The following is a 24,270-nucleotide window of genomic DNA, read 5'->3' on the forward strand; positions in this document are numbered from 1 at the left end:
GTTGTAGTAGGTCTTCAGCGGACCGAATACCACTACGTCCAGAGGCTGAAGGCGGTGAAAAGTGTGCAGCGGAGGCGTGAGAAGCGTGTCCCCGTCGGCCCGAGCGAACTCATTGTCCGAAGTGAGCGGCGTGCTTGTCCAGGATGATGAGGACTCACTATGAGCGGCGTGGTTGTCCAGGATGATGAGGACTCACTATGAGCGGCGTGGTTGTCCAGGATGATGAAGACTCGTATCTCTGCTGAACACCGAGTGTGTCTTTGAAAGTGGGTGGGGTCCGAGGATATGTCCTGGTTTACCCATTTCCCCCTCGCTGCACATCCTGCAGTGCCGGTAGATGTGCCTCGAAGGATGTGTACTAACAGTTCAGTCTAGGACAGATGACGGGTGGTGGGACATAATTCCCAACGGCGTTGACTGCACAAACCAGCGTGTAAATCTCTCTCTTTCTGCAGTAGTAATGGTCTACCTTCCTCGATCCCTTTTTCGTCACGACCCTTTCGGTGTCTGACCGTGGTTTCCCTCGTCTCATTAACGTTGTAAATGTCCTCAGGCGAGAATGGGAGCCTTTCCAACACTCTTCTAAGTTATCAAAAAATGTTCCCACTCTGAACTTATTGGAAGTATTGGCACGAGCCAGACGCGGAGCTTCTGGTGTGCCGCTCCTGTAGTGAGGTAAGTTAAGCTATGATCGTCTTACCCACAGTCGTGCTGAAGCAAGTGTCCCCACTACATCACAAATGAAACAGCACGCCAGACGATTTACTTTCAAACTTAACCGCGCGAAATCTATGAAGACTTCAGGATCATACGTGGTCAAAATCACGTGGGTCTGTAAGCAAGCGATATTTTCGGCATTAAAGACAACAGAAAACTTTAAATTCTCGGAAATATTCACATATATGGATTAAAATAGGCTAACGCTCGGAACACACTCATCGTTCGCCCAGCACCGTTCACGTCAATACGGGAAAGGCAGAGCTTCCCAAACGTATACCAGGAGGCCGCTCGGAAACAATGGAATCTTGGGAGAGATACGGGTTGGATCAACTTACAAGCGTTCTCAAATTACCCAGCTCTGTCTACAGGAAGTTTGTAATCGTTGTCAACATCGCTCCACATTACGGAAAACTTGGAAATACGAGGATGATGTCACTCTTGGCTGGTAGGTTTGAGTAAGGCAAGGTAGGAGCGGTGTAGGCTGTCGCAGGTTGGTCGGGGATGTTTTGTAATATACGTAGGGCAAGACGGGTACAATGTCGATAAGAAGTTGTCATCACACCACTACACCAATCTCATATGGCCCGGTAGCAATACCCTAAAGCCGCATTGCCTCATTATATTGCCATATTATTATTACATTGCCATAACCCAAGGTGCATTGCCCGAGGCGCAGCCTAGTGGTGCCATTTCCCAGGTCATCTTGTGTAAGTGTGGTAGTCAAAGAGCAATGTTATTAAAACGTGCGTTCAGCTTGGGCAGATATTGGACATGATGGCGGACTGACCGACACCCCGTGCAGCTGACAAGACCCAGTTTACATATCAGCATAGGCCGCAGCGCGTGGATAAAGGTAGAGGCTTTCATTGAGAAGACTTACGCGTCCGTACCCAGCGATGGATTCAGAGGGGGGCGCGGGGTCATGACTTTCTTTGGGCCCCGGAGGGGCCCATAGCCTCTGAACGGGCCCATAGCCGGCTAAACAGACGGTTTTTTGCACAGGTCGCAACAAGCTTGAAGGTCTTTGGGCTTTCAGGCGGCCAGTAACAGTCGCAAGCGAAAGTAAAGAGCCCGCGAGCGGACAAAAATTATTTGCCACTGACTGAGAAGGGTGGCGATTGGGACGTTGTAATGTTCATTGCGCTGTCCAGAGACCCTGCGCTGTTTCCGTGGGCCCTTAATGTCCACTTGCAAAGTCGATCCGATCGTAAGCCTTCTACGTTGTCGCTGATTTCTTTGCGTTTGCTCGGAAGGCTTGCGCTGTTGCTGTAGCCCTTCCTGCTAGCGTGCCTTGGCACTCTCTGTCAATTAGGAGCTTTCCACGGATTATTTTTCATTTGCCCGAAGTACTCTATACGTTAGACATATACGCTATCTATACGCCGGGGTACCCATAAGTTGAAATGCTGGGTTACCCTCGGTTGCTGAGGAGCCCTACTTCGCTTTTGAATGATACGCGATATGCGTATACTGAGATCAAATCGTACGCGGCTGGTACAACACTAAGCCAAAGTACAAAAATGAGGGACACTACCTTTTGATAAGCATTGGTGGACATATTTGTATTGGTTTGGCTATCCTAATGTTAACTCGCATATAACAATCCCAAGATGAGCAGCCAGCACAAGGCGTCATGCACCCACTGACTACCCGCTGGTGGCGCAATTCCTAGGATTAAACCTTGTACAGTCCAATCCAGTCCGGTCCAACTGTCCACAATCCAATCGATCCTTTCAGTCTCCTATCTCAACGATTATGTAGCGATTACGAGTCCTCTTTTCTATTACCGAGTTAACCGGGAATCGGCCGATCCCAGTTAGAGTGTTGCCGATTCCAAGGAGAGAATTCGGGTTGTGGCGCGGACATGGCTGAACATCATCAATCATTCTCAGGGCTGAATAAGACCTGAAGACGCTGGATAATTATTTGGCCGAAACGCTGTGTAAGTACGAACATACCAGATGGGGCAATAGTCCTAACAGTTACTTCACCCATGATGCTTATGCTTCGTATGGAGGTAAAGAGGGCTGACATTTTTCGGAAATGGAGTTACGTAGACCACTCGATGCATGCCGAAGAACTGCATCTAGTAATGTTAAGCCAAAAATTTGAAAAAGCTGTGTTCAATATACATTCAAATATTTTTTGTTTATGGCATAGGCATGTTAAACTCACCAAAAACCTAACAATGTTTCTCTTGAACAATTTATCTGATGGCGTTTAAGCCTTTTTGCCTTCGGACGGCAAACTTGCCAAAGCAGCAAATAACTGTGAATTCATCGAATGCGTCGTTTTGAAACCAAGGCTGTAGAAACAACACTTGAAACTGTCCGGCGAGGGCAGACCCATACCCAGCAAACCCAGTGTGTTTTCAAGTAATGTTTACAGATGCACGCGCATACGCCCCAAGTGCACATCCGCCTGCTGAACTCATGAAAAGAGGACATACCATTGCACTGATACGTCATTTTTCTATTTGCATGTTTTTTTCCAATAGCGATGGGCTGTATTCGCTCGGCCATCCGTTGACGTCATGCACGTGGTGATAACAACGACGTCCGCCATCATCTCACTCTTCTCATGCTTCAGAAGGAGCATATTAAATGTTTAAAGCCAGTCGCAAACTCTATGTTAAAGTTTTGTGCGAGGATTCTAAAATTTATACCTATCATTTTTGCATTCCCTGCACGCACGAAATGCATGAACAAATAATAGAAATGACAAGATGCGCGGCCCAAAAAATTACTGCTCTCGTAGATTAGAGCTTTATGCAAAGGCCTATTTTGCAAAACACGAGCACGAAAAGATCTACCCATACCACATCGTCCGTAAATTGGCAAGAGCTGTATGGCGCTCTTAACTCTCTCGGGAGAGTTGACGTTTTTCTGCTGCTCGGATTATGCGAAGCGCGGCAGTAGTCATTTAGCTTTGAGCGTCTTAACTCTGGTGGTGGAAAAGTCCCCAATGAGGGAAGAGGTTGTTTACTAGACCAAAGCAATTACGTACCAAAGGCTTCCAATGTTGAAAAATGTCCAAGGCACAGTTTCAACTGTAAAATGCTAAATGATCGCGCTCTGCCCCGCAACGTGGACCTACACAGCACTGCTCTTAGGTAATGCACTTGTAAGCACGATTTATACGGGATATGCACGCGCATCAAATGATCTGGTGGCTTTTAGACACCACACCTGGCTTCCAGGAGTCAGAGAGACTATGACAGTCATTCTGACTTGAAAATGACAGAATGCCTGTGGCAGTCATTCGCCTTACAAGCAGTCAGACAACTTACAGTCTACGTAAAAAACTTTTTCAAGACTCAGGCAGCCTGGGTGACATTTTTGAAGGGCCATTGCGCCATTTTCTGGAGGGCAAAGATAAAAATATAGGCGAAGAACCAATGTAGTAATAACTAAGTGTTGCTCAAAGAATCTTTTGATATCAAGATGCCGTTTTAGGCTTTACGTCATGCGTTGTGAAAGGAACGTCTCTAAAATCACAACTTATTTTGACCGTGAAAAAACTTATTTTCAGTTGGTCCACTTACCGAGCCAGTCGATTAGGTCGATCCTGTGTAGCTGGCGAAGAAGCTGCCAAACGTTAGTTTGCAGGTCTTTAACAGATGGCGGCACTGGTCTAGCACTCTCCAGAAGCTTTGTCTCAAGGCTGTCGAGTCTGAAAATGTCAGAATTCACGTCCTAACTGAAAATGAAACGTCATGCCAGACAGCCGACGACAACCCCATCTGTCACGCGAGATTTTTGTCTCACGTGACACAGTACATGAGATTTAGTTCTCACGTGACACAGCATATGAGATGCAGGTCTTCACGTAACACAGCACATGACATCTGACCGCAGCACGGTCACACCACCTCGACGCTCACCCGCATCTGGTAGGAACTAGTCCCAAGGAACATTTTTGTTAGTCGTTCTAAAGATAAGTGTACATTTATGAGAATATGATTTATATATATATATGCATATATTACATGATATATATATATATATATATATATATATATATATATGTGTGTGTGTATTGTGTGTGTGTGTGTGTGTGTGTGTGTGTTTTGTGTGTGTGTGTGTGTGTGTGTGTGTGTGTGTGTGTGTGTGTGTGTGTGTGCGTGTGTATATGAAAAGTATATATGACGCACGCATACGGCGCGGGGCCTCTGTTCCGACAGAATCACTCAGGTTACAAGGAGAAGTTGTCCAGCAGATAACTTTGATGGCAGTTGAGTTTATTTGTGTGTGACTGCGCTTCCACAAAATCGATTTCCACTTGCAGCACACAGTATTTGTTCCGAAGCTCGCTTCAAGTAGTAGCGTGTGATTCTGAGGAGACTCTGATTCGGACTCACGTATGCCTAGCTGAATTCCGAAACCAATTTCGATGGAGTATTTCGCTCTCGTGAGAGTGGATAAACATATAGCCTGCATTATGGGAAGCTTGAGTCTGAGTATCACGAATGAAATGATTCATTGGAGTGCCGTCCTCGCCTGGTGTGTAAGTATGTACATAACGTTTCCGCCAGTAACCTGCAATAACACCCGACGACGGTTGGAGGGTTGGGTGGCCGAAACGTGGTGTATAAACCAATGCGCTGCTGGACCGAACAATTATTCCATCCATGATAATGCGCGTTATATGAAGCGCCTATGTCCAGGACAGTAGATGGCACTTACAGCAGCATACGATATATGTCTATATACCAAATGTAGAAAGCGTTCAGTATTCCCTTGCTGTTAAGCTGCTCATGTAAGCTGCTCATTGCGGCCTCACATAAGCTGCTCACTGCGGCCCACATAAACTTACATTAGGAATGGCGATTGCTGCTAACATTGATTTGTATTGATCCATCGACGATTCCAGCGAGGAAAATTGGCTCAACCCAGGCTGTGTCATATTCGGGTCTGGCAAGTGGCATGGATTTTATCGGGACACAACCAATGTTTGATTAATTTCGGAGTTAATTCCAATCTCATCCCTAGCAAAGCATAAGTCTGTATTTCAGCATTTCCGAGGGAGATATAGCGGATGCCCGAATGAATCGCAGCAGCGAGGTAGCCCTGGCCGCGCGTCCTGTTTATCAGGGTCACAAGAGGTTGCGGTGTTGACTGATGAGAATACAGTTGTTGAAAAAAATGCAACGTTATGTTAATATTTCCCCGTCATTGCAAATCATTGTGTCAACATCTCCAGACACCTGAGGCCATGCCTCGCAGAAACTAGCCGTTTTGGCTTTACGAGACATGTAACTGCTCCAGTCGGCCCCAAAGGTCGTAATTTCTCGCTTCAGCCGCAGAAGGGCACGCCAGGGAAGGGTGAAACAAGACAGCACCATATATCTCGAATCCCCGATTGGTTGCGTCAGCTTTTCAACGCCCAGATGTTCTAAGATTACAATGCACTGATACACTTCCGTACTATAAAGTAAATCCGTGTGCAAAGTTCATCTGGCTGTTAGGAGATTGTGTTACAGCACATGAGCAGTCGGAGAGCAAATCAAGTCGTGTCATCTGCTCCTGTAAACATTGCTCTATGACACGAACCAAATCGTGTGGGTGATCATTGGTGTAAGTGATTTGGTGGGAGGACCACGTGCTCGCCCAGCCATTTTACTCCCAAAGGTGTGCTTCTCCACGAATTTACCCTACTTTAAAAAGCCGTTCCATTTAAGTAAAGGTTTTTAACTGAGACATTGATTTCCATGACTGTTCCTTGCAGTTCACAGCCATGCTTTTTTAAGACCAAAAACCCTCTCGTTTCTTGTTCGCTTGATGTTCCTCTCGCTTGATGTTCGCATTCTCAGGCAGTTTATTACACGTCGCCCATTTGGAAGTTACCCAGATCTGCAAGATGTCAGAGATATCACCCAAATATCCTGCCCAATTGCTGTAGTGTGCTCATGGTCATGAAAAAGCATGGCCACTTGAACATTTAAATTTCACGGCAATGCAACGCAAAGAATCGCATTGACAGAAGGGTTTTGGTTAACAACCAATTTACTCAGCTAATTACATATCTCAATCGCTATTTTACGTTGTTTGGATTGTTCGGATTAGAGCCCTTGACGTCAGTAATGACCACTTCAGGGCTATAGGAGGAATGAGAGTGGATCTGCACGCACGTGGAGGTCTAGCCACCGAGCATAAGCCCGCACAGGGAGCCTATGCAGGCCATGCGCTGGGCGCTCGAGCGGGGTCCCTTTCAAATGGAGCAGGCACAAGCCCACATAGCGGATGCATGTATCCTGCCTGGACAAACGGGTTGTTGCAAGGACTCGGGATGAAGCAAGAATAAGGAAAACGGGGCGAATCTCTCAATTGCCGTTAGCGTTTTGCCATTAATAATATCGGTTTTTGGCAACTGCTAGATGCGACGGACATGACACCGATATTTCAACAACTTAAGAATAACGTCCTAAACGAAAACGCAAATTCCAGTAAGGAACTTGCCATCACGGTAAAATATTCAAGACAAAAGACAAAAGCATGCGCAACGAACGTCGGTAGATATAATTTACGCACATAAACCAACAACGCCACCTTGTGGCGCGTAGAAGTACCATAAATGAGGGACGCCATCCGCTACGGCGTTAAGTCTGACGCGGCAGCCTCGGAAGCGACCCTGGCGTCATGAAAATGTTCAGTGGTGTAATCGCGCGATAACGTATTAAAGCGCATACTTGTTGCTTGGTGACACTTTGTGATTTAGAGCAGTTTTGTACTTACGAACACATCAATATTTACAAGAGAGCTTTTTCCATGATATCGGATGCTCGCCTCAATACCTTTCAATGTGAAACAGGCTCTGCAATCTGACAAACGGTGATTTTTATTTCTAACGATCAAATAGCTCTTTATTCAAAGGGTAGCGATCATTAGTGGTCATTTAGTAGTTATAGCCACTCATTAAGTAAGCATAGTAGTCAGTGGCCAGCGAATGATAACCAAAGAAGGTATGTGTGGCATGTATGGGCATAAGATATGTAATAGGTATGTATGTATAAGGTACACACATAAGGTATGTGTGACATGTATTTTTTTGTAAAATTTTCTTAACAGCCCAGCCAACAATTTGGGGCCCGAAACCAACTTTGACGGGGAATCAACCTAGCGGGAGAAGGATCCTTAAAATAGAATAGAAATCGGCACTCCTGCATATGCATAAATGCATTTATATGTGTGCAACTTCCGTTATATGCAAAGACAAATGTACATTTAATCGGTTTCTTGCGCGTTCGCCCGATTGTTCGAATGAGATCCCCCCTTGCTTTGGGTAACTCATAGATCAGTTTACGTATAGTTCACCTATAGTCCACCTATATTAGTTTCTGCTAACTAACGTTTCAAGGCCATTCGTTCCGATCCTCACAGCAATGTGCAAAAGGCATTCAAACACACATACATCACATTTCCGACCATTCTGACACCATGACAAATTCAAGGCACCGAACCATCCTGCTATGAATGGGTGACTGAATAGCTCCAAAGTGATGCACGACCTAAGCTGTTCGTTTAAACCAGGCATTCTTTCTCTGGCGGGGATAGCTCCGAGAACTTGCAAACGGCGTTTGTTTTGACATCATTATGATTATGAGTTTTGCTCACATGCAGGTCTGGCGCCCCCTTCTTCAGGATCATTGTCACGCATCGTGATAGACATGCCGTGGTCATTCTAATGTAGGTCCAGCCGGGGAGCCAGCAGTCTCAGGATGAACATTTACATTCGTTCACTGTATTGATGCGCTATAGTTGGTTTTTGGTTGTTTAGTTGGTTCAGTTGGTTTTAGTCGGTCTAAGGTGGGACATTTAAATTCGTTCACTGTATTGATGCGCTTTAGCTGGTTTTCGTCTCCGGTTAGGTTGCTTTTCATCGCAAGGTGGCTAGTTGTCCTCCCTTTTAATAGATGGTAAGGTATTGCAGTGTCTTCATCGGCTGGTATGATATTTTACCTGGCGGCGTTCTGCCAACCCTTTTCGTCCACTTTACATGACAGGGACATTTGACTTCGATGAAAAGTTGATGGGCCGGTTTCTTGTCTAGTGGTCATCACTATCACAGCATCTCTATCAAGACACATGATAACACATTTGCAGAAGGCAGCGTCAGACCAGCATATGCGCAAAATTCACAATAAAAATATCCTACGCTCTGACCCAACTGAAAACAGATTATAAAATGAAGTCCAAACGAATGCCGCTCATAAGTTCTCGAAGCCATCCTCATCAGAGAAAGAATGCCTGGTTTAAGCAAACAGCTTAGGTAATGCATCACTTTGGACCTGTTCAGTCACCCAATTGCAGCAGGATGATTCGACGCCGTGATTTGGTCATGGTGTGGAAATGGTTAGGAAAGTGATGCACGCGTGTTAAGTGTGTTCTGCAATTTGACCTGATATTAGGATGCATAATCTGTTAACTGGTGGTTTTTCTTTGATTATATGTCGTAGAGCATGCGTCGTATTTCGCTATATTGGAATGCTTCCGTCCAACTGTTTTACATTTCTTTGAGAATGGGGAACAAATGTCCTTGAAACGTTAGCTAGCTGAAACTGATGTAAATGACTATAGGCGAACTGATTTATGTCTTACCGAAAACAACGAAGGATTTAATTCGAACGATCGAGTAACCACGCAAGAAACTGATGTACATTTGCCTTTGCATATCACAAAACTTGCAGTGACGAAAGCAGACTTCCTAAGTGCACGAGTATATATTTATGTATATATATATATATATATATATATGCACACATTTTTGCGAAGAATGCATAGATGCAAATATCGTTAAGTCTTATAACAACTGGTATGGCTGGCAACTTGAACCGATATCATGTCAACAAACAACGACATAGGAGAACAATTCGGGTTTCAGAAGAAAAGCATGCCGAGAGAACATCACAATCCCATTTTGGCAAGTGACATATTACACTTGCCTTTCTTTAAGAAGCCGCAAATCCTCTTCCTTCGATAGAATGTTTCTCCCTGAAAGCAGAGAGATAGGTCAAGCATTACTACATCATCTTCGTGAATCTGAATAAGATTTACAAGCGCCATGTTTTCATCCGACGTGAGGTGCAAGGTTATATTGGGATGTTGCCAGTTTTACTTCTATGCATAGATCTATAACACCACTAGACGGGCAGCAACCATGTTAAGTACTGGTAGATGTGTGCGATCGAAAGATGAATAGCAGCTACAGAATAGCAAAGGCTCGCAGGCAAACTAGCAAACTGAAGTAAACCGGGCGAGTTACGGGAAACCTAAACTGACGCTTTTCTTTCGTGAAATGCACGAGTTAAACAGCCGTGATCAACGCTCATAGAAAACATAGTAATAATTTGTCATCCATTCCGCGGATAAAAAAACAAAAAGAATAGAGATAAAGATGCACCGATATTTCGCCAACATGCATTTATCGAAATGAATAGCACAAGTAAGTTCGAATTTACTTGTGCTATTCAGTTCGATAAAGGCATGCCGCCAAAATATCAAGGCATATTTATTTCAGTTCTCCTGGTTTTTTTTCTACGAGGAATAAGGCTGTTGTGCAATAATAAATAAAGCTATGCGCAAAATGTTCTTCGTAAATGCACTTCACAACTTACGAAATCGACGCTTCATTTACTTGCGTCCGAGATGTTATCGTTAAGGCATACGCCGGACACTCATACGTGTGGCTTTAGTTAAATGTAAAGACAATGCCTTTCTGTGCTCCGAGCACGAACTGGGCATAGCCGTTTCCATCTAGTGGTATCATATATGTATGCTAGCATACACATATCATATTCACAACTTGATTCCAAGGCTGAATTTTGGAAACGTTAAAGGAATTTATTGTACAAAAATACTTCATTCAATCAGTGGAATTCAGACTGCGCCATCAGGTCACTAAACAGCTGTGACCTAAAATGGAATGATAGTTCAAGTAGGAGAGTGGCACTATCTGATAACTATGACAAAAACGTGTTACAACAATTCAAAAGCATTCAGAAAAGTTTGTGAGGGCAACAAAGGCGGTTCTGCAGCAAGATCGATAAACATGCTACTTTAACCATTGTTCAATGTAGTTACGAGGAATATTACACATACTGAGACGGTACAACTGACCTCAACCTCGTTAAATAACTAAAGGAGAAAGGACAGGTGTATTGACTTTTGGGGCACAGGTACTTATCAAAACAGCTATGAACAGTAGTTGAAAACTGCTGAAGGCTGTATGACAGGGGTAAAAACGTCTGGTGGTCCTCCCAACAGCGTCGTTCCAAGGATGTTTTCCACATCTACATGGGGTTTTGAACTGCAATAGCCCTCTCAAACATGTGCAGACGACTTTGTTCAAACTACTTCAACGTTACCCAGGCATGCGGGACGCCATGGAAGCGTCACGCGAATAACGGCACGTCAATGGCCATGTTTAAGAAAAATATGATTTTGGATTCATAGCTGGCGTGCGGCAGCAATATTTGCGGCATTAACGAATGTCAGTTGGCTTTCAACGAACGTAAAACGTAGAGTGCGTGTTTGGAACACGAATGACGTTTTGTGCTATATAATGTTGGAGTTTGAGCAGTGCTACGCGTTATGGCGGAAATAGGACTGAGAATCAAATAACTGAAGAAAAGCGCCATAACCGAGGATGTGACCCAGGAAGCAGGAATATAAAATCACGAACAGCTATACAAGAATACCACGAGAGAGGTCAAAAACACCAGCTTGTAACAAAATTCGGGTTCAGGAAACACTATCAGCTGTTGACAAACGAAGTACAAGTCCGCTCTCATGGTGGTTCTCAAACGGCCAGTTTGGCAGCGAAACTGGTGTCATATACACGTCCATGACGTAGTCAAACGATGACGTATGGAAGAAAATGCTCACCAAATAGTGGTTTTGTGTTCCGTAGAGCAGTCTTATACACTTAAAATTCATCCTATCTGGTGCTTTTAGCAAAATCTTCCTATTTAGAACATTACCATCAACTCTCAGACAAATATGGCGGATGGACTATGCTACATAGACTTCACATATTACACTTAATTTCGTGACCCAAGATTATATGAGTGCAATACCCGTGAAACCCCTACACACATACATGGCATACAGTTTCCTGGGCATTTAGGCCACGAGATGGAAGATTTCACCAGACTATTATGGTTTTTTAATCCAAGCCATGCGTATGCAGTTTTGATTTTCCAGTGATATGTTTGGTTTTCCAAAGCAAGCTCTCATCTATGCAAGGCAGTGTCGGTCTTAACAAGCCTCGATTTCCAAGTGTCTATGCAAGGCAAAAGCCGTCGTCCGACAGAACGTTAGGCGGCAGGTGAAAATGCCTAAGCCCGGCGTCAGATTTCTGGTCCGTAGTGCTTAATACTGCAGGTCTTATTCTTCTGGCCAAAGGTGCGAACTTTGTACTGATGCAGTCAGTCTATAGGCATTTTTACTTGAAAAAGTTGAAGGAGTTGAGCGTTTGGCATATGCTAAGATGAGGAAATAATGCATATCTAGATAGTGTCATGGCAGCATCGTTGTACCGCCTCCTTCCTAACTGCCAGCTCTCAGAAAGAAGTGGCACCACAAGTAAATCCAACAGACGACGCAGTCGTACCACCAAGACCGGCGAACGCACCGCCACGAGGCATAGGTGGGGCAGACGCAGATGATAGCGACGGCGGTCAGTCGCGTCGAGCTTACCTGCCGAACCTGTCGTTAATCTCTCCAGATACCGTTTAAGACTTTCCAGGACCTCCGTGCACTGACTTTAAAGTTTTTACGTTAAATCAGCCATCTCCAATATGCCAGATTATGGACGAAATCCAAATATAGAGATAGGCCTGCCACCTGTCCCGGACGTTGTCGATTTAACTCAACGACAGACATGCGTAGAAGTTGTAAAAAGGTAAACCAATCAAATGAAGCCTATAGGAAACTCCCTTTTATAGACGACGACCTGTGCAAACAAGCAAATGCCGCCGTACGCGTGGGCAGTATGCACGGCCTTAGGGTAGCGTGGATTGCTGGTCCTAGTGCTTTAGGCCCATGCTAGGGCGATTACCGCTAGAGAAGCCAATGTGTCCACCTTGGAGTAGGATTTGCTAAACATGTGTGAAAGGACCGCGGGACAGTTGCACGAGGAAGAGCGTAGCGTACAGGGTTCTTGCGACCTTTGTGCTGGGATATGTTATGTAGGAGAAACAAAATGGAATATTGATAACTGATATTGATTGACAAAATGGAATATATAATAATGTATCGGTTTAGTTAACACCACGAGAAGGCATGTTTACGGATAGCGTATACACCACTAGGAGAATGCATGGTGGATTGACACGTAACGACGAAGCAAGCACAACAGATATCAAATACGAAATAAGAATTAAAAGGGAAATTTCGGCAACACCTGGAAACAATGGAAATCTTAGGAAAAACCGACTTTAAACTGAAGATCTTAGAATCGCTGAACATTGGGAACGTCCATCCCAGGTAAACGTACACGCTTCATCGTGGGAGCTGACGTGAACAACATGTTCTTGGCTATGCACGTTCCCGAGGTCCAGGCAAAGTCTGTGGTGGCTGATGTGCGGTAGATAATGTTCTTCTATTATCATTAATGATATGTTCATTTCTAAATATCCTTTTGCGGCTTTAACGTTAGACGGTATGCGCGGTGATGGGAGCCTGGATGATTTTCCTTTTTGACCCCCCTTTTTGACTGTAGTGGCAGTATCTGCGCAGATCAAGGATATTTTCTGGTGTCATGAGTCTTAATTTGCAAGTGTTATATTTCGCTGAACCTTTCCGGACTCTTGCGGCTCTTGACAATGAGCACAGCCCGAAATATCGAGTGCCATCAATATAATCGTTAGTTAGGTTTATAACGTCATTTAACCAGTATCTCCTGATATACTGAAATATTGAAGATCGTTAACTCAAAATAAGAGCTTTCAACACATAATGTCAGCCAAACAGGGGTCGGAGGATTTTCTTTTCTATATCAAGTTCGTACGCTCATGTGGAACTCAGCCTGCCGAAATTGAAGGATGATGCACTATGCACCTCGAAAAAGTATGAAGTGGGGAAATTAAATGTCACTGGAATCGCATCAGCGGAAGTTCACCAGAGACCTCAGGAACAACGACGGTATAGACGTTAAACAGAGCGATAAGTGTAAGCACTTTGTAATCTTAGACAAGCCAACTCATGTGGATAAGACTCGGGCTACACATCGCGGCAGTGACAGCTATAAAAAGGCGAAGATGAACCCAGTCTCTCAGGTGGTAGCTAGAACAAAAAAAAAACACTGAAGAGCACAGTTGGTAGAAAATTTTGGACAAAAGCATCAAAGAGCTGACACCTAAACACGTTAGGACATCTGTTTTCTGTGGGTGGCCTGAGGATCATAAGCCTGCAGCCGCTGCCGATAAAGCTAAGGTAGACGACCATTTGCATCAGATTGATTCTTTTGGCCTGTCTTAAGTGAATGTCCGTGGCCTTTCAGAGCATTGTCTCCAGAATAATGTGGTCTCGTTCGGAGACGTCCACTATCGACAAAAACTGGGCATTACTATGGGAGACCTATCCGCACCTCCTTTGGCGATTATAGTTTTGGACTGTGTTGAAACGAGGACCCTGACCGCCCACCCATTCAAACCAGCTTTCTTAGATGTGTTGGTAATTATGCTGGAAAATGGACACACAGATAGCGTGCCATTAAAGCATATTTATGGTTGACGAATAACTAGCGTTCCAAACTGGCTTCCACGGCGGATCCCGCAGGAAAGGGAAAGGGTTTACCATATTCTGACACACCAGTGAAGTGTAGAAGGGAGGAACAATCCCACAACGGTTGAAAAGGACCTGCATAGCAAGCCCACGAAATATGGTATAATTTCGCACAATTAATCTGCGCATCTAGTCTCCACCAGCACAATGTAATTCGAAAAATGTTGCATGCGGTATTAAACAGCTCAAACAGCCCTACCTTAGTCCAAAGGTAGACAAAATGGTGAAGAAAATATGGTTTGCTGTTGGGCAACAGATACTCTCCCTGACTTTTAGGAAGATTTATGTAATAGGTCCAGACATGCTCGGTTGGATGACGGCTACTTAAAATTGCCTACATAGATGAACACTTTCATTGGATGATCAACTACATCGTTAAAAATGAAAACCGTACTTGCGCATAGCTTGAAAGGATGACAGTAAGCTAAACAGGTATCTGGCGCATCCTTTCCGAAATGTTGGTGCCTGGGGGCAATAGATGTCATTTGGGCAAGCCAAGATGTCATGTGGTTTCAACAGACTCAGGCTGAAACCCAGGTAGGTATGGACCCTACACCCATTTTAATATTCAAGTCATATGCAGAACAGAGACCATCCAGAAAGGAAAGTAAGTCGGTCCATTCTTGTGAGAAGTCGGCAACCAGATCTCAGTGTGCAGAGGTCATCGAGGCCGATTATGCGACTGTGATTAATGTCTTAATGCGTAATGCGTGTTAACTCAAAATTGTTTGCATGTTTGCGTGTTTACCTTACTTCGTTTTTAGTCATGCGTGACACCAGCCTACCGGAATTCGGTACGATGACGCCTTTTTTCGAGATTTTTAGCCTTAAATGGATTTTCACTGATTCGTGATAATGGCTGGAAATTACTCCCTGCACTACCCTTGAACGTTAGTGACCCGTGAAAATCGTGGCCCGCTGTCCAAAACAAATAAGAAAATCACGTGGGATCGGCGGCCAATTTTGAAGGCTTTGATAAAGGCTTGTAGCCGAAATACCAATGCATATCTCATTTTTTCTCTTAGCTATTTAACGAGGAGCAACGCCATAAGTGCTGTCTTAAGAAATGTTGGATGCATACCTAAACTCCATAGGTGGACGAATAAAACAAACGCATATTTCAAAAAGCTCCGTGACTCCCGTGGCGTCACAACGCGTCCCATAACGGCCTGCATCACCCCCATGCGCGCCTTTGTCTACATACTTTGCAGAAGAATTACCAACATCTTAAAGTGTTTCCTTCGGTCACCCTTTTGGAGGCACGAGTGACGCCGAGAACAGCAGTGCTGCCGCCTGCTGGCTGACAGCCGCACACTGTCCATAGCGGTACCCACCGCAAACGTGCGAGGCGGCCTTTGTGAGTCGGTAGAGCGTGCCTTCGGAGCGTGCTGATGAGCCGGTCAGGAACTTTGGCGTCACCAGCTGTCCTTCGGACGTCACCAGTTTCAGAATGTCGCCCGGGCCGCACCCAGCTAAGGTGCGCAGGAGGTCTGCCAAAGAACACCAACATATTATTCACGGTCACATAATGGCCAATCAGTCACAAAACCCACAGCGGCGCTATCAGCGCAACGAGAAACAGGGCACTAAGCGCCGAAGAGACGCAAGAAGTTCCCACATTGTTACACCAGTGTCATTAAAAGTGAGCACTGTTTAAATGTGCCATAATTTTCTTTTGAGGCGATTTTCCGCGGCTTACTAACGGGGAGGTAGCTATTAAGGGCTCAGCTGGCGGTCAGCCTCCGTGTCAGCCAGCCACCGGGTGCCTGCCCGTCCTCGCCCCCCCCCCCCCCCCGGGGGGGGGGGTGGCGAGGTCGGAAGAACGGGTGGCGGTCCTCGCCACCCGTTCATAGGTCCCTGCTCAGTCCTGGCGTGGCGCCCGAAACCCGGACTGTTGGCATGAGGGCGGCCTGGAACGGGGGCTTTTTCCAGGATACGGGCTTAGTTATTGAGTAAGACCTCGCTATGTGCCACTCGAATTCTCAGTACTCTAATGATGAAATTACCCGCATCGGTCGAAGAGCAGCTCATAAGCCCAAGTCAAGCGAAGATACGAGACGCACTGGGCGGTTGTGGGCCACCGGTCCCGCTTGTTGGCCTGTGCAGTATCTGGACAGTCCCGCGCACTGCGGACGCTCATGGCTACTGTGGTGGTGTCCAGTGGTCATGACAATCATTTTAGTGATTCAATGCCCTAAAGTTACAGATGTACAATGATACATACATCCGTGAGGTTATAGCGCCGTCTGCTTATGCAACAAGAGCATGAAATCGATCGTCCAGTTATTGGGATTCAAGGTGATACCTATCGCAGGACATCGGTTATGATTTGTACCCCATACACTCTCGACTGAATCCCTAATGCAGCAGTGCTGTAGCCGCTTTTCTGATTTTGAGGGGTTAACAATTCGCCGTGCGACTTCCGTCGTCCTTGCGCAGATATTTCAGCATTAATCCCGTGGGAGAAACCGCAATGTTTCGCTGGTCAGGGCTGCGCAGTGTCTGGTCAATTCGACACGAAAACACGGGGAAAAAAGAGGCATTAACTATCCGGTCCAAATCAACCTATGTCTTTCTATACTGCTCGGTTTCGACAGTCAACTGATGTCCTTAACATTCGGCCCAGGAGGTCCATGGACTTTCAAACAGCGTCTGGTCCGGGACGTTTATTAACTCCCGCACGCTGATGGTGGTGGTCGGCACCAATTTCAACCTGATGGGGTGTGCGGGGGTGGGGAGTCCTAGGTACGTACATATATCCCCCTTGGTACCCTGGAATTGGAAAGGATAAATGGAAGAAAGGTTATTCGATAGTCCACGCAAGTTAAGCAACAGGTCATGTCATTGCCTAAGGTTGGTATGAAGGTCATATCAGACCAAATAACGCTTCGGCCTGTTTAATCAGATTTTTCGCAAATAATGTTTCTTGAGCTTACCTTGTCGTGCCCGTACCCACGTAATGCTATAAGGACTGCGTCTACTTGATTCAGATCGACAAGAGGGCGTTTCACACAGATGAACAGAAGCCATCGAGATCATTTGGGGTTTTCTTTAAACGAGAAGCGTGTTTTACAGCTAGTTGTATTCTTTTTTTACTGGCAGCAGCCTTGGATAGCGTCAGAACCAATTTCAGCAAAACCTCATTTTGAGTCCCTACTTAGGTCTGTCACCTCTGTCGTGCTTTCTGAGGTCAAGATACTTGTGCCATATCTGGAAAAATGGGGTGCTGATGGAAGGATTGCAAGGATAGAAATTAACACAGATATCCATAACTCAGACCTCCTGATCATATAGCAACAATGCCGTCATAATCCCAACATGACATGTTTGATTCATCGCTACCACTCGGAGAATTGTAACCGGCATTGCAGACTGAAAGGGCAAATGGGACCGATCAATGCTGGCAATAATTCGCAATATTTCCAAATGCAGGCCGAAGGTCAGGTAACTTTAGTGACCTATGATGGTCTTCGAGACTTACATGCGACTAAAGCTTGCTGTTGGAGTAAAAATTAATAACATCGACACAACACGGTAGTAGACGGTTGTTACCATCTACCAGAGACCACATGAAGCCCATATTACCATAATTGCCGGAATACCTCCAGATTACTCATGTTCTGGTCCGACACACTCTAAGCAAAGCTGCTATACATGACTTACCTAAAAAGACTTGGACTTGACGACTTCATGTTCGTAGGATTGGTGTAATAAAAAACACGAAAAAAATCAAGAGGCAAGCGTAACCCATTCTTCAGCTGTTTCCCAAAAAGGCACGGTAGACTACCCACTGCCCCTCTACCGTTGGTGTGAAGGTTACCTTTCCACACGGTTTGGTCAAGGACGTATACTGGCCATCTATAGCGTCCAGTCCAGATTCACACCGGCGCTTTGCACATTTCGGCCCTGGATATCTGCCGATCTTCCTGACTACACGGCCCGGGACGTCAACCGATCCTTTTTAACGTCCGCCGTTCAGGATATCCGCCTAATATCCATACCGCCCGGAGCAGGACATCGTTTGGCATTCATACTACCGTTCCGAAGGTCCTCTGACCATACAGACATTTGGGGATGTACGGGACTTCCACAGAGCACCTATGACATTTTGTCCCTTGGTGTCACTGACCATCTATGCCGTGCGATCCAGGGCGTTTGCGTTCTTCCAAAGCCTCCGTGCTCTCCGGTCTCGAAAGCCCGCTGACTTTGCACACCGACCAATCGGAAGTCATCTGCTTGCCCCTATGCCTTCTGTTTCGGGGGTCCTGGACGTCCGCATGGCATGGTGCATGATAGCATTTATGGTGAGAATGGCTTCAGATATTAGACACAGTGCAACATTCACATGCCTAATAAACTATCCTATCCAGTATTCCACTCATTCCACACATCACCACGTTTGGAAAGTCCACTGACCTCGGGCACCGTCGGTGAGTCACTAGCCCTCGACGCCGTCCGGCCACGCACTGACCTTCTACGTCGTCTGTGTCGGCGTCGCCGGTCAGCAGCAACTCGTGTACGGCGCCGTCGAACTGCACGCGCAGTGTGCGCGCCGGTCGCAGGTCGGCGTCACCGCTCGCTCCGCGCCCCTGGCCGCTTTGCTCCGCCATGCGCCGACCGCACGTCCAGCTGATTGCACAGAACACAACAGCGGTGGCGGCGGTGTAGCCGTTGCCTTGATGATTATGGTGCTGGGACTTAAACATGCGCCCGGGGGCCGGTTGGATACCTTTCGCTCCGGTGGGGATCAATTTGACCCCTCCCCTGAGATCTGAGGAACCAAGAGAGCTAGAGACATCAAATTGACAGATTGTGTTGACCTGTACGTAAACTCACTCAGTCAAAGTTTGAGGTTCCTAGGTCATGACCTCCGGTTCACATAAGGTCAGACATGGTCAAATTCCAGGTTGCTCTCCAAAGGGTCCCTATAACTTGACCTAGATAACTATTCTAAGGAAAAGGTATCATGCTCATCTAAGGTTAGTGACCTTGTTTGACCTTTTAAAGGTCATGATAACCAAAATCATACAAGACTGCTTTGAGTTTTGTATCTGGATAAGCTATAAATATAACCCTAGGCAGCATGTTCCTAGAAACAAAATCTTGACCTGAGTTATTCGACGTCAGTGACCTATTCTGGCCTTAAAATAGTCTATGGAAGGTGTATAAGGTGGTCCCTGTTATCAATACACCCGAAATTAACACCAGGAACTATCCCATACAGTAAGCGCAAGAGGGACAAACATGCTGGTTTTCACCTTGATCTTACCTTCATACCTGACCTTAGGTCAATGCAATTTGTTCATTCAATTGTTGTGTTGTCCAAGAAAGCATCTCAGAGATGTGTGGCTTCGTCTAACACTCACTTATTGGATCAGATTGAACAATTTCCTAGAACTTGCCTTTACTGAGACCATGGCCTGCCTTTGATCCGCCATAAGTCAGCGACCTTACAAGGTACATCTCAATTCGTGGTTCCCCACGATACGCTATTTACAGTTGTACAAAATTTGGCGCGGTTACGCCGCGTCGTTCAAAAACCTGCCTGAAAAACCTTCGAGGGTCAATTTGACTCCCATCCGAGCGCGTGTTAAGAAAATTTTTTACAACTGAAGATATTTACGCGAACATCAGTTATAGTAAAACAAGCCTGCATATAACTGTTGGTATCCTTTTTAAGTGGAAAGGCTGATCTTGAGAGCACAATGTCCGGTTAGGTTAATACGCTCCTCAATGCGTCAGGGTTCGATTGCATCAATGAATCTTGCATAACATTGATTGGGAGCCAACTGGCGGCCGTTTTGCCAGGAAATCGTGCTTACGAACGCCAGATATGAACGCCTCAACAATTTTGTTTTCTTTGCCGTCATCACTGCATGTATTATGAAATGGCAGAATTTCAGTGATGTTCTTGTGACGTCATGAATGCCAAGATGACTCTGAAATGCCCCCCCCCCAAAAAAAAAAAACCTTCCATATTTTAGCGAGCGTGAAGCCCAGAAACTATAGGGGCTTAGGTCTTAAGAACAGAATTGTAACAGCATCGAAATGTCTTCAAGATGGCTATTTCAGCTCAAGCCCTCAGACAAATGTGAAACACTTCCTGTAAGGGCTTGATGACGCCCAAGATCATTTGTCAACCTTTAACCGGGCCGTATATGCAGCGGAAAATCTGGTAGTCAATAGGGAAGAGAAGAGCTGGCCCGTGTAAATGGCATTCGAGTCGTCGCCGAGGGTTTCGCTCAAGTTCAAGATTCCCGTGGTTTGTCTAAAATGTCGCATGCGTGTTTCGACTAAATGGAGAAACAAAACAACGGATGGAAAGGTAAGTATGTATGCAATGTTTGGACAAATAAGGTAACATCAAATAATGTAAGTGGCGAGTTACAGCATGAACACACGGGTCGGTCGCCCCGCGCAAAGCAGAAAGCCATGCGTCGCATGTGTAAGCGCAACACGGAAACTGCGCAGAGACACTACCGTCGCCTCTGCGAGAGGGCGAGGTAAGCACGACTGCAACATCGCCAACTACGGCTTCACTCCCTTGAGCTTCCTGCCTGTCATCACGTTTCGCAGCTGCCGCCATCTGCATTGCAAAAAGGCAGTGGTGGCTGGGTAAAAATATTTTACCGGAGGAGGAACTCGATGCGCGAAGGTTACCTGAGCTGAGATAAGAATGTCTCACTCGCAGGGCGTGACGGGGACTGACGCAACTTGACAGCATATCGCATTCCTAGAGCTTTCCTGAGAAGAAACAATGGGGCCCCTGTGTCTTTGCCAACAGGCTTGCGTAAGAACAGCATTAGCGAAGCTTGAAGTGAACCAAGGAACGAAATGCGAGTAAAAGTGTTTTTCTGTCTGCTCCGTAAAATGTACGGGCACCACATTTTAACATGCTCTGAGAGTTAACACGCGCTCGGGTGGGAGGTCAATTCGACCCTCCAAAGGTATTTCCGGAATGATATCCGAACGGCGCGGCGTAGCCCAACTTAACTGTGCATAGCTGTAGACTGTTGAATGGCGGATCGTTAAGCATCAACAAATATAGGAAAACCTCATGAGGTTGCTGACCTACGGCAGGTAAAAATTAGGCTATAGATTTAGTGACGTCGATTTCTGGGGAGTCGTTCAATCTGGTGGAACACCGGAGTGTTAGACGAAGCCATATATCGCTGAGATTCTCTCTCAGGAAATACAGAAATCGATGGACAATTACATTGACAAAGGGTCATGTATAAAGATCAGCTCAAGGTCAAAACCAATCGTCTTTATTGACCTAGGGCTTGCCGTAGGAGGCAGTTTCTGGCGCTCATTTCAAATTTATTCACAACAGGAACCGCATTATACACTTTCAATGGACTTCTTAAAGGCCAGAATGGAATAATAGAAACTGACCTAGAATGACCCAGGTAAACACTTTGTTTTCAAAAATATGCTACCTGGCGCAATCTTTGACACTTATTCAAATGCAAAAATGAAAATCATCTTGTGTTATTTTCGCCACCATGGCCTTCGAAAGGTCAAACAAGGTCACTAGCTTTGAATGAGCACGTGACCTTTTGCTTAGGACAGGTATCTAGGTTCTGGGGCCCTTTGGAGACCAAGGTGGAGTTTGATCTTGTTTGACATTATTTGACCAAAAGGTCATAAACAAGCAACCTTAGACTTTTACTCAAGCGCGGTCACGTACAGGTCAATACACTCTATGAATTTAGTTCTCTAGTTCTCTTAGTGTCTGAGAACTCAAAGGGGTCAAATTGACCCACACCCGAGCAAAGGGCATCCAACTGGCCACCCGGGTGCGTGACGGAACACCTTTTTCGAAGCAATGTAAAATAGTCTTTGTCAGCAAGCCGGCTGTCCTTAATTATGCCCAAGAACTTGACCACCGGTTGCAGCTAGATTAGTTCCTCGCATAGTCGGGCCTATATATCTGACAGTGACGTCGTCGGTGACAAACGTGCACCGCAGCTGTTTTGCCAGCCATTAAACAGAAACCATTCACCGCGTCACATATTTCGAGACGACCATTGGCCAGCTGTCGCGCCATGCACCGTGTACTCGTTACACAAGACCACATAGTAAAAACGTTAACGAACAGAGAAAGACCGAGCGACGGCTGCAGCTCGTCGCCAATGTCGCTGACCGTGTCGGCAAACAACACCACGCCCATCACCCAGCTGTAGCAGTGTGGTACTTCACTGACCTGGAGAAACCCTTTTCAAGAATTGGTTCCCCACCCACGCGGACTTGAAACACGTCGGATAAGCAGTTTGGGAAAAGGTGCTCACATAAAACCTCGTATACCGTGTTTAACAATACTTGCGAGAATACCATGGTGCGGAGTGATAAGATGAGCAGTCTCAACATCACAGGAAACTGGGCCGAACGTGTTGATTTTTGTGAAAAGTGGCATTTATCATAGTAATGTTGTTTAAAATATGGTTTGCAATGCTACGCTACTTTCTTAAGTCACGCTGCTCATTTGGGAAGAAACCCTGTTGTTCTAAAACCAAATAAGTGGCCTATTCACCGTTCTTTCATTAGCTATTCCCCTGATAGGGGGTTGATGCGGTCCCCTCATAAGTTATTTTTTAAGGATACCTTTCTGGTATGTGGCACATTCACGACCACATTTTCAGTAGCATATGTAACATTTAGTGCACGTGCTTTGACACCAAATACGTGGCCCTAGCTCTCCTACCTCCAGAGCAGTGGCGGTTTTTGAGGAGCACCGCACGGTGATCTACGGCCAGCACAGGTGGCGGGCGGCAAGCGGCGATTGCATGGACCGCCCACGCTGGGTCGATATTGTTACCTTAACATAACCATGTATCACAAGTGTAAGCTTATGACAGATGCAAATGCACACCATTACATTCAGAACTGAACAAAATGTACACCTGCTTAGGTTCGCGTCGCAATGTCGCATGGTCCCTTACATATGAGTACGCAAAGATGAAAAAGTTAAATATCCGAGGCAATTTGACATCTGACCAGGCATCATGAGGTCAATTATGGACATACCAAAAAACGCCTCATTACCATTACTAATCGCGAGATATCCTTGAGACTAATTTACTTATGTTTTTCGCTAAGCGTCGTCTTTATTGCTTTGCAAACGGTGGCAAGGGTCGCATCAACCCACCTATCAGTCGGCGTTATTAAAAGACGCGAATCAGGGCTAGGGCTAACTTGCAGAGTGATGATGTGAGCGAAATGGACCGACAGTCAAGCGGATCTTAACCTGATTTACCCGGTTTTAAGACGGGAATAAGCACTGCCTCCCACCAGTCCACTGGGAATCGCCGTTCTCTCACAGTGACATAAAAATTTGTGAGTAGCACTTCCAGTGCCCATAATGGTAGGTGACGTAAAAGAGCGCCATCGGGGCACCCTCGCATACGTTACGCAGCGCGCTGATTGCTGACTTAAGTTCGCACATCGTAAAGGGCTTGTCATAGGACAGCTGCTCAGAGGCCGATAAATGAGCTCTGGACTCTTTACAGCGGGTTTTGTGACGCAAAAATGTGGATCCGTGTTCCCCGTCTGCTGCGCTCTGACACTGCACGATCGAACCCATTTGCTACGTCGGCTGGGTATGCAGCTTCCCGACCGCCCATCCGCAGCACGGGAAGCGGAAGCTAGCTTAAACCCCAGGATTCCGCTTAACGCGGACCCAGACCTGGGCCGTTGGAAAATTGGTTTAGATGCCATACGTACGCGAGCCGCATGACATCGTTACCGTTCTTAATAGTAAGCTGAG

At 45.9% G+C, this 24,270-nt stretch overlaps 1 protein-coding gene across 1 annotated transcript; it reads right to left on the reverse strand.

Annotated features, from left to right (window-relative positions):
* Positions 1–3,831: 3,831 nt before the first annotated feature.
* Positions 3,832–19,114, reverse strand: LOC119114664 (uncharacterized). Its single transcript, XM_037238692.1, has 4 exons — positions 18,976–19,114; positions 15,839–15,994; positions 9,662–9,710; positions 3,832–4,392 (listed from the first exon to the last, which is right to left on the reverse strand). Exons 1-4 carry the CDS (start codon positions 19,112–19,114, stop codon positions 4,248–4,250), a joined length of 489 nt encoding a protein of 162 aa, XP_037094587.1. The 3' UTR covers positions 3,832–4,247.
* Between the last annotated feature and the right edge of the window lie 5,156 nt (positions 19,115–24,270).

The sequence above is a fragment of the Pollicipes pollicipes genome, unplaced genomic scaffold, assembly GCF_011947565.3.
Source record: "Pollicipes pollicipes isolate AB1234 unplaced genomic scaffold, Ppol_2.1 Scaffold_2869;HRSCAF=3365_pilon_pilon_pilon, whole genome shotgun sequence".
In the NCBI taxonomy this organism is placed as follows: Eukaryota; Metazoa; Arthropoda; class Thecostraca; order Pollicipedomorpha; family Pollicipedidae; genus Pollicipes; species Pollicipes pollicipes.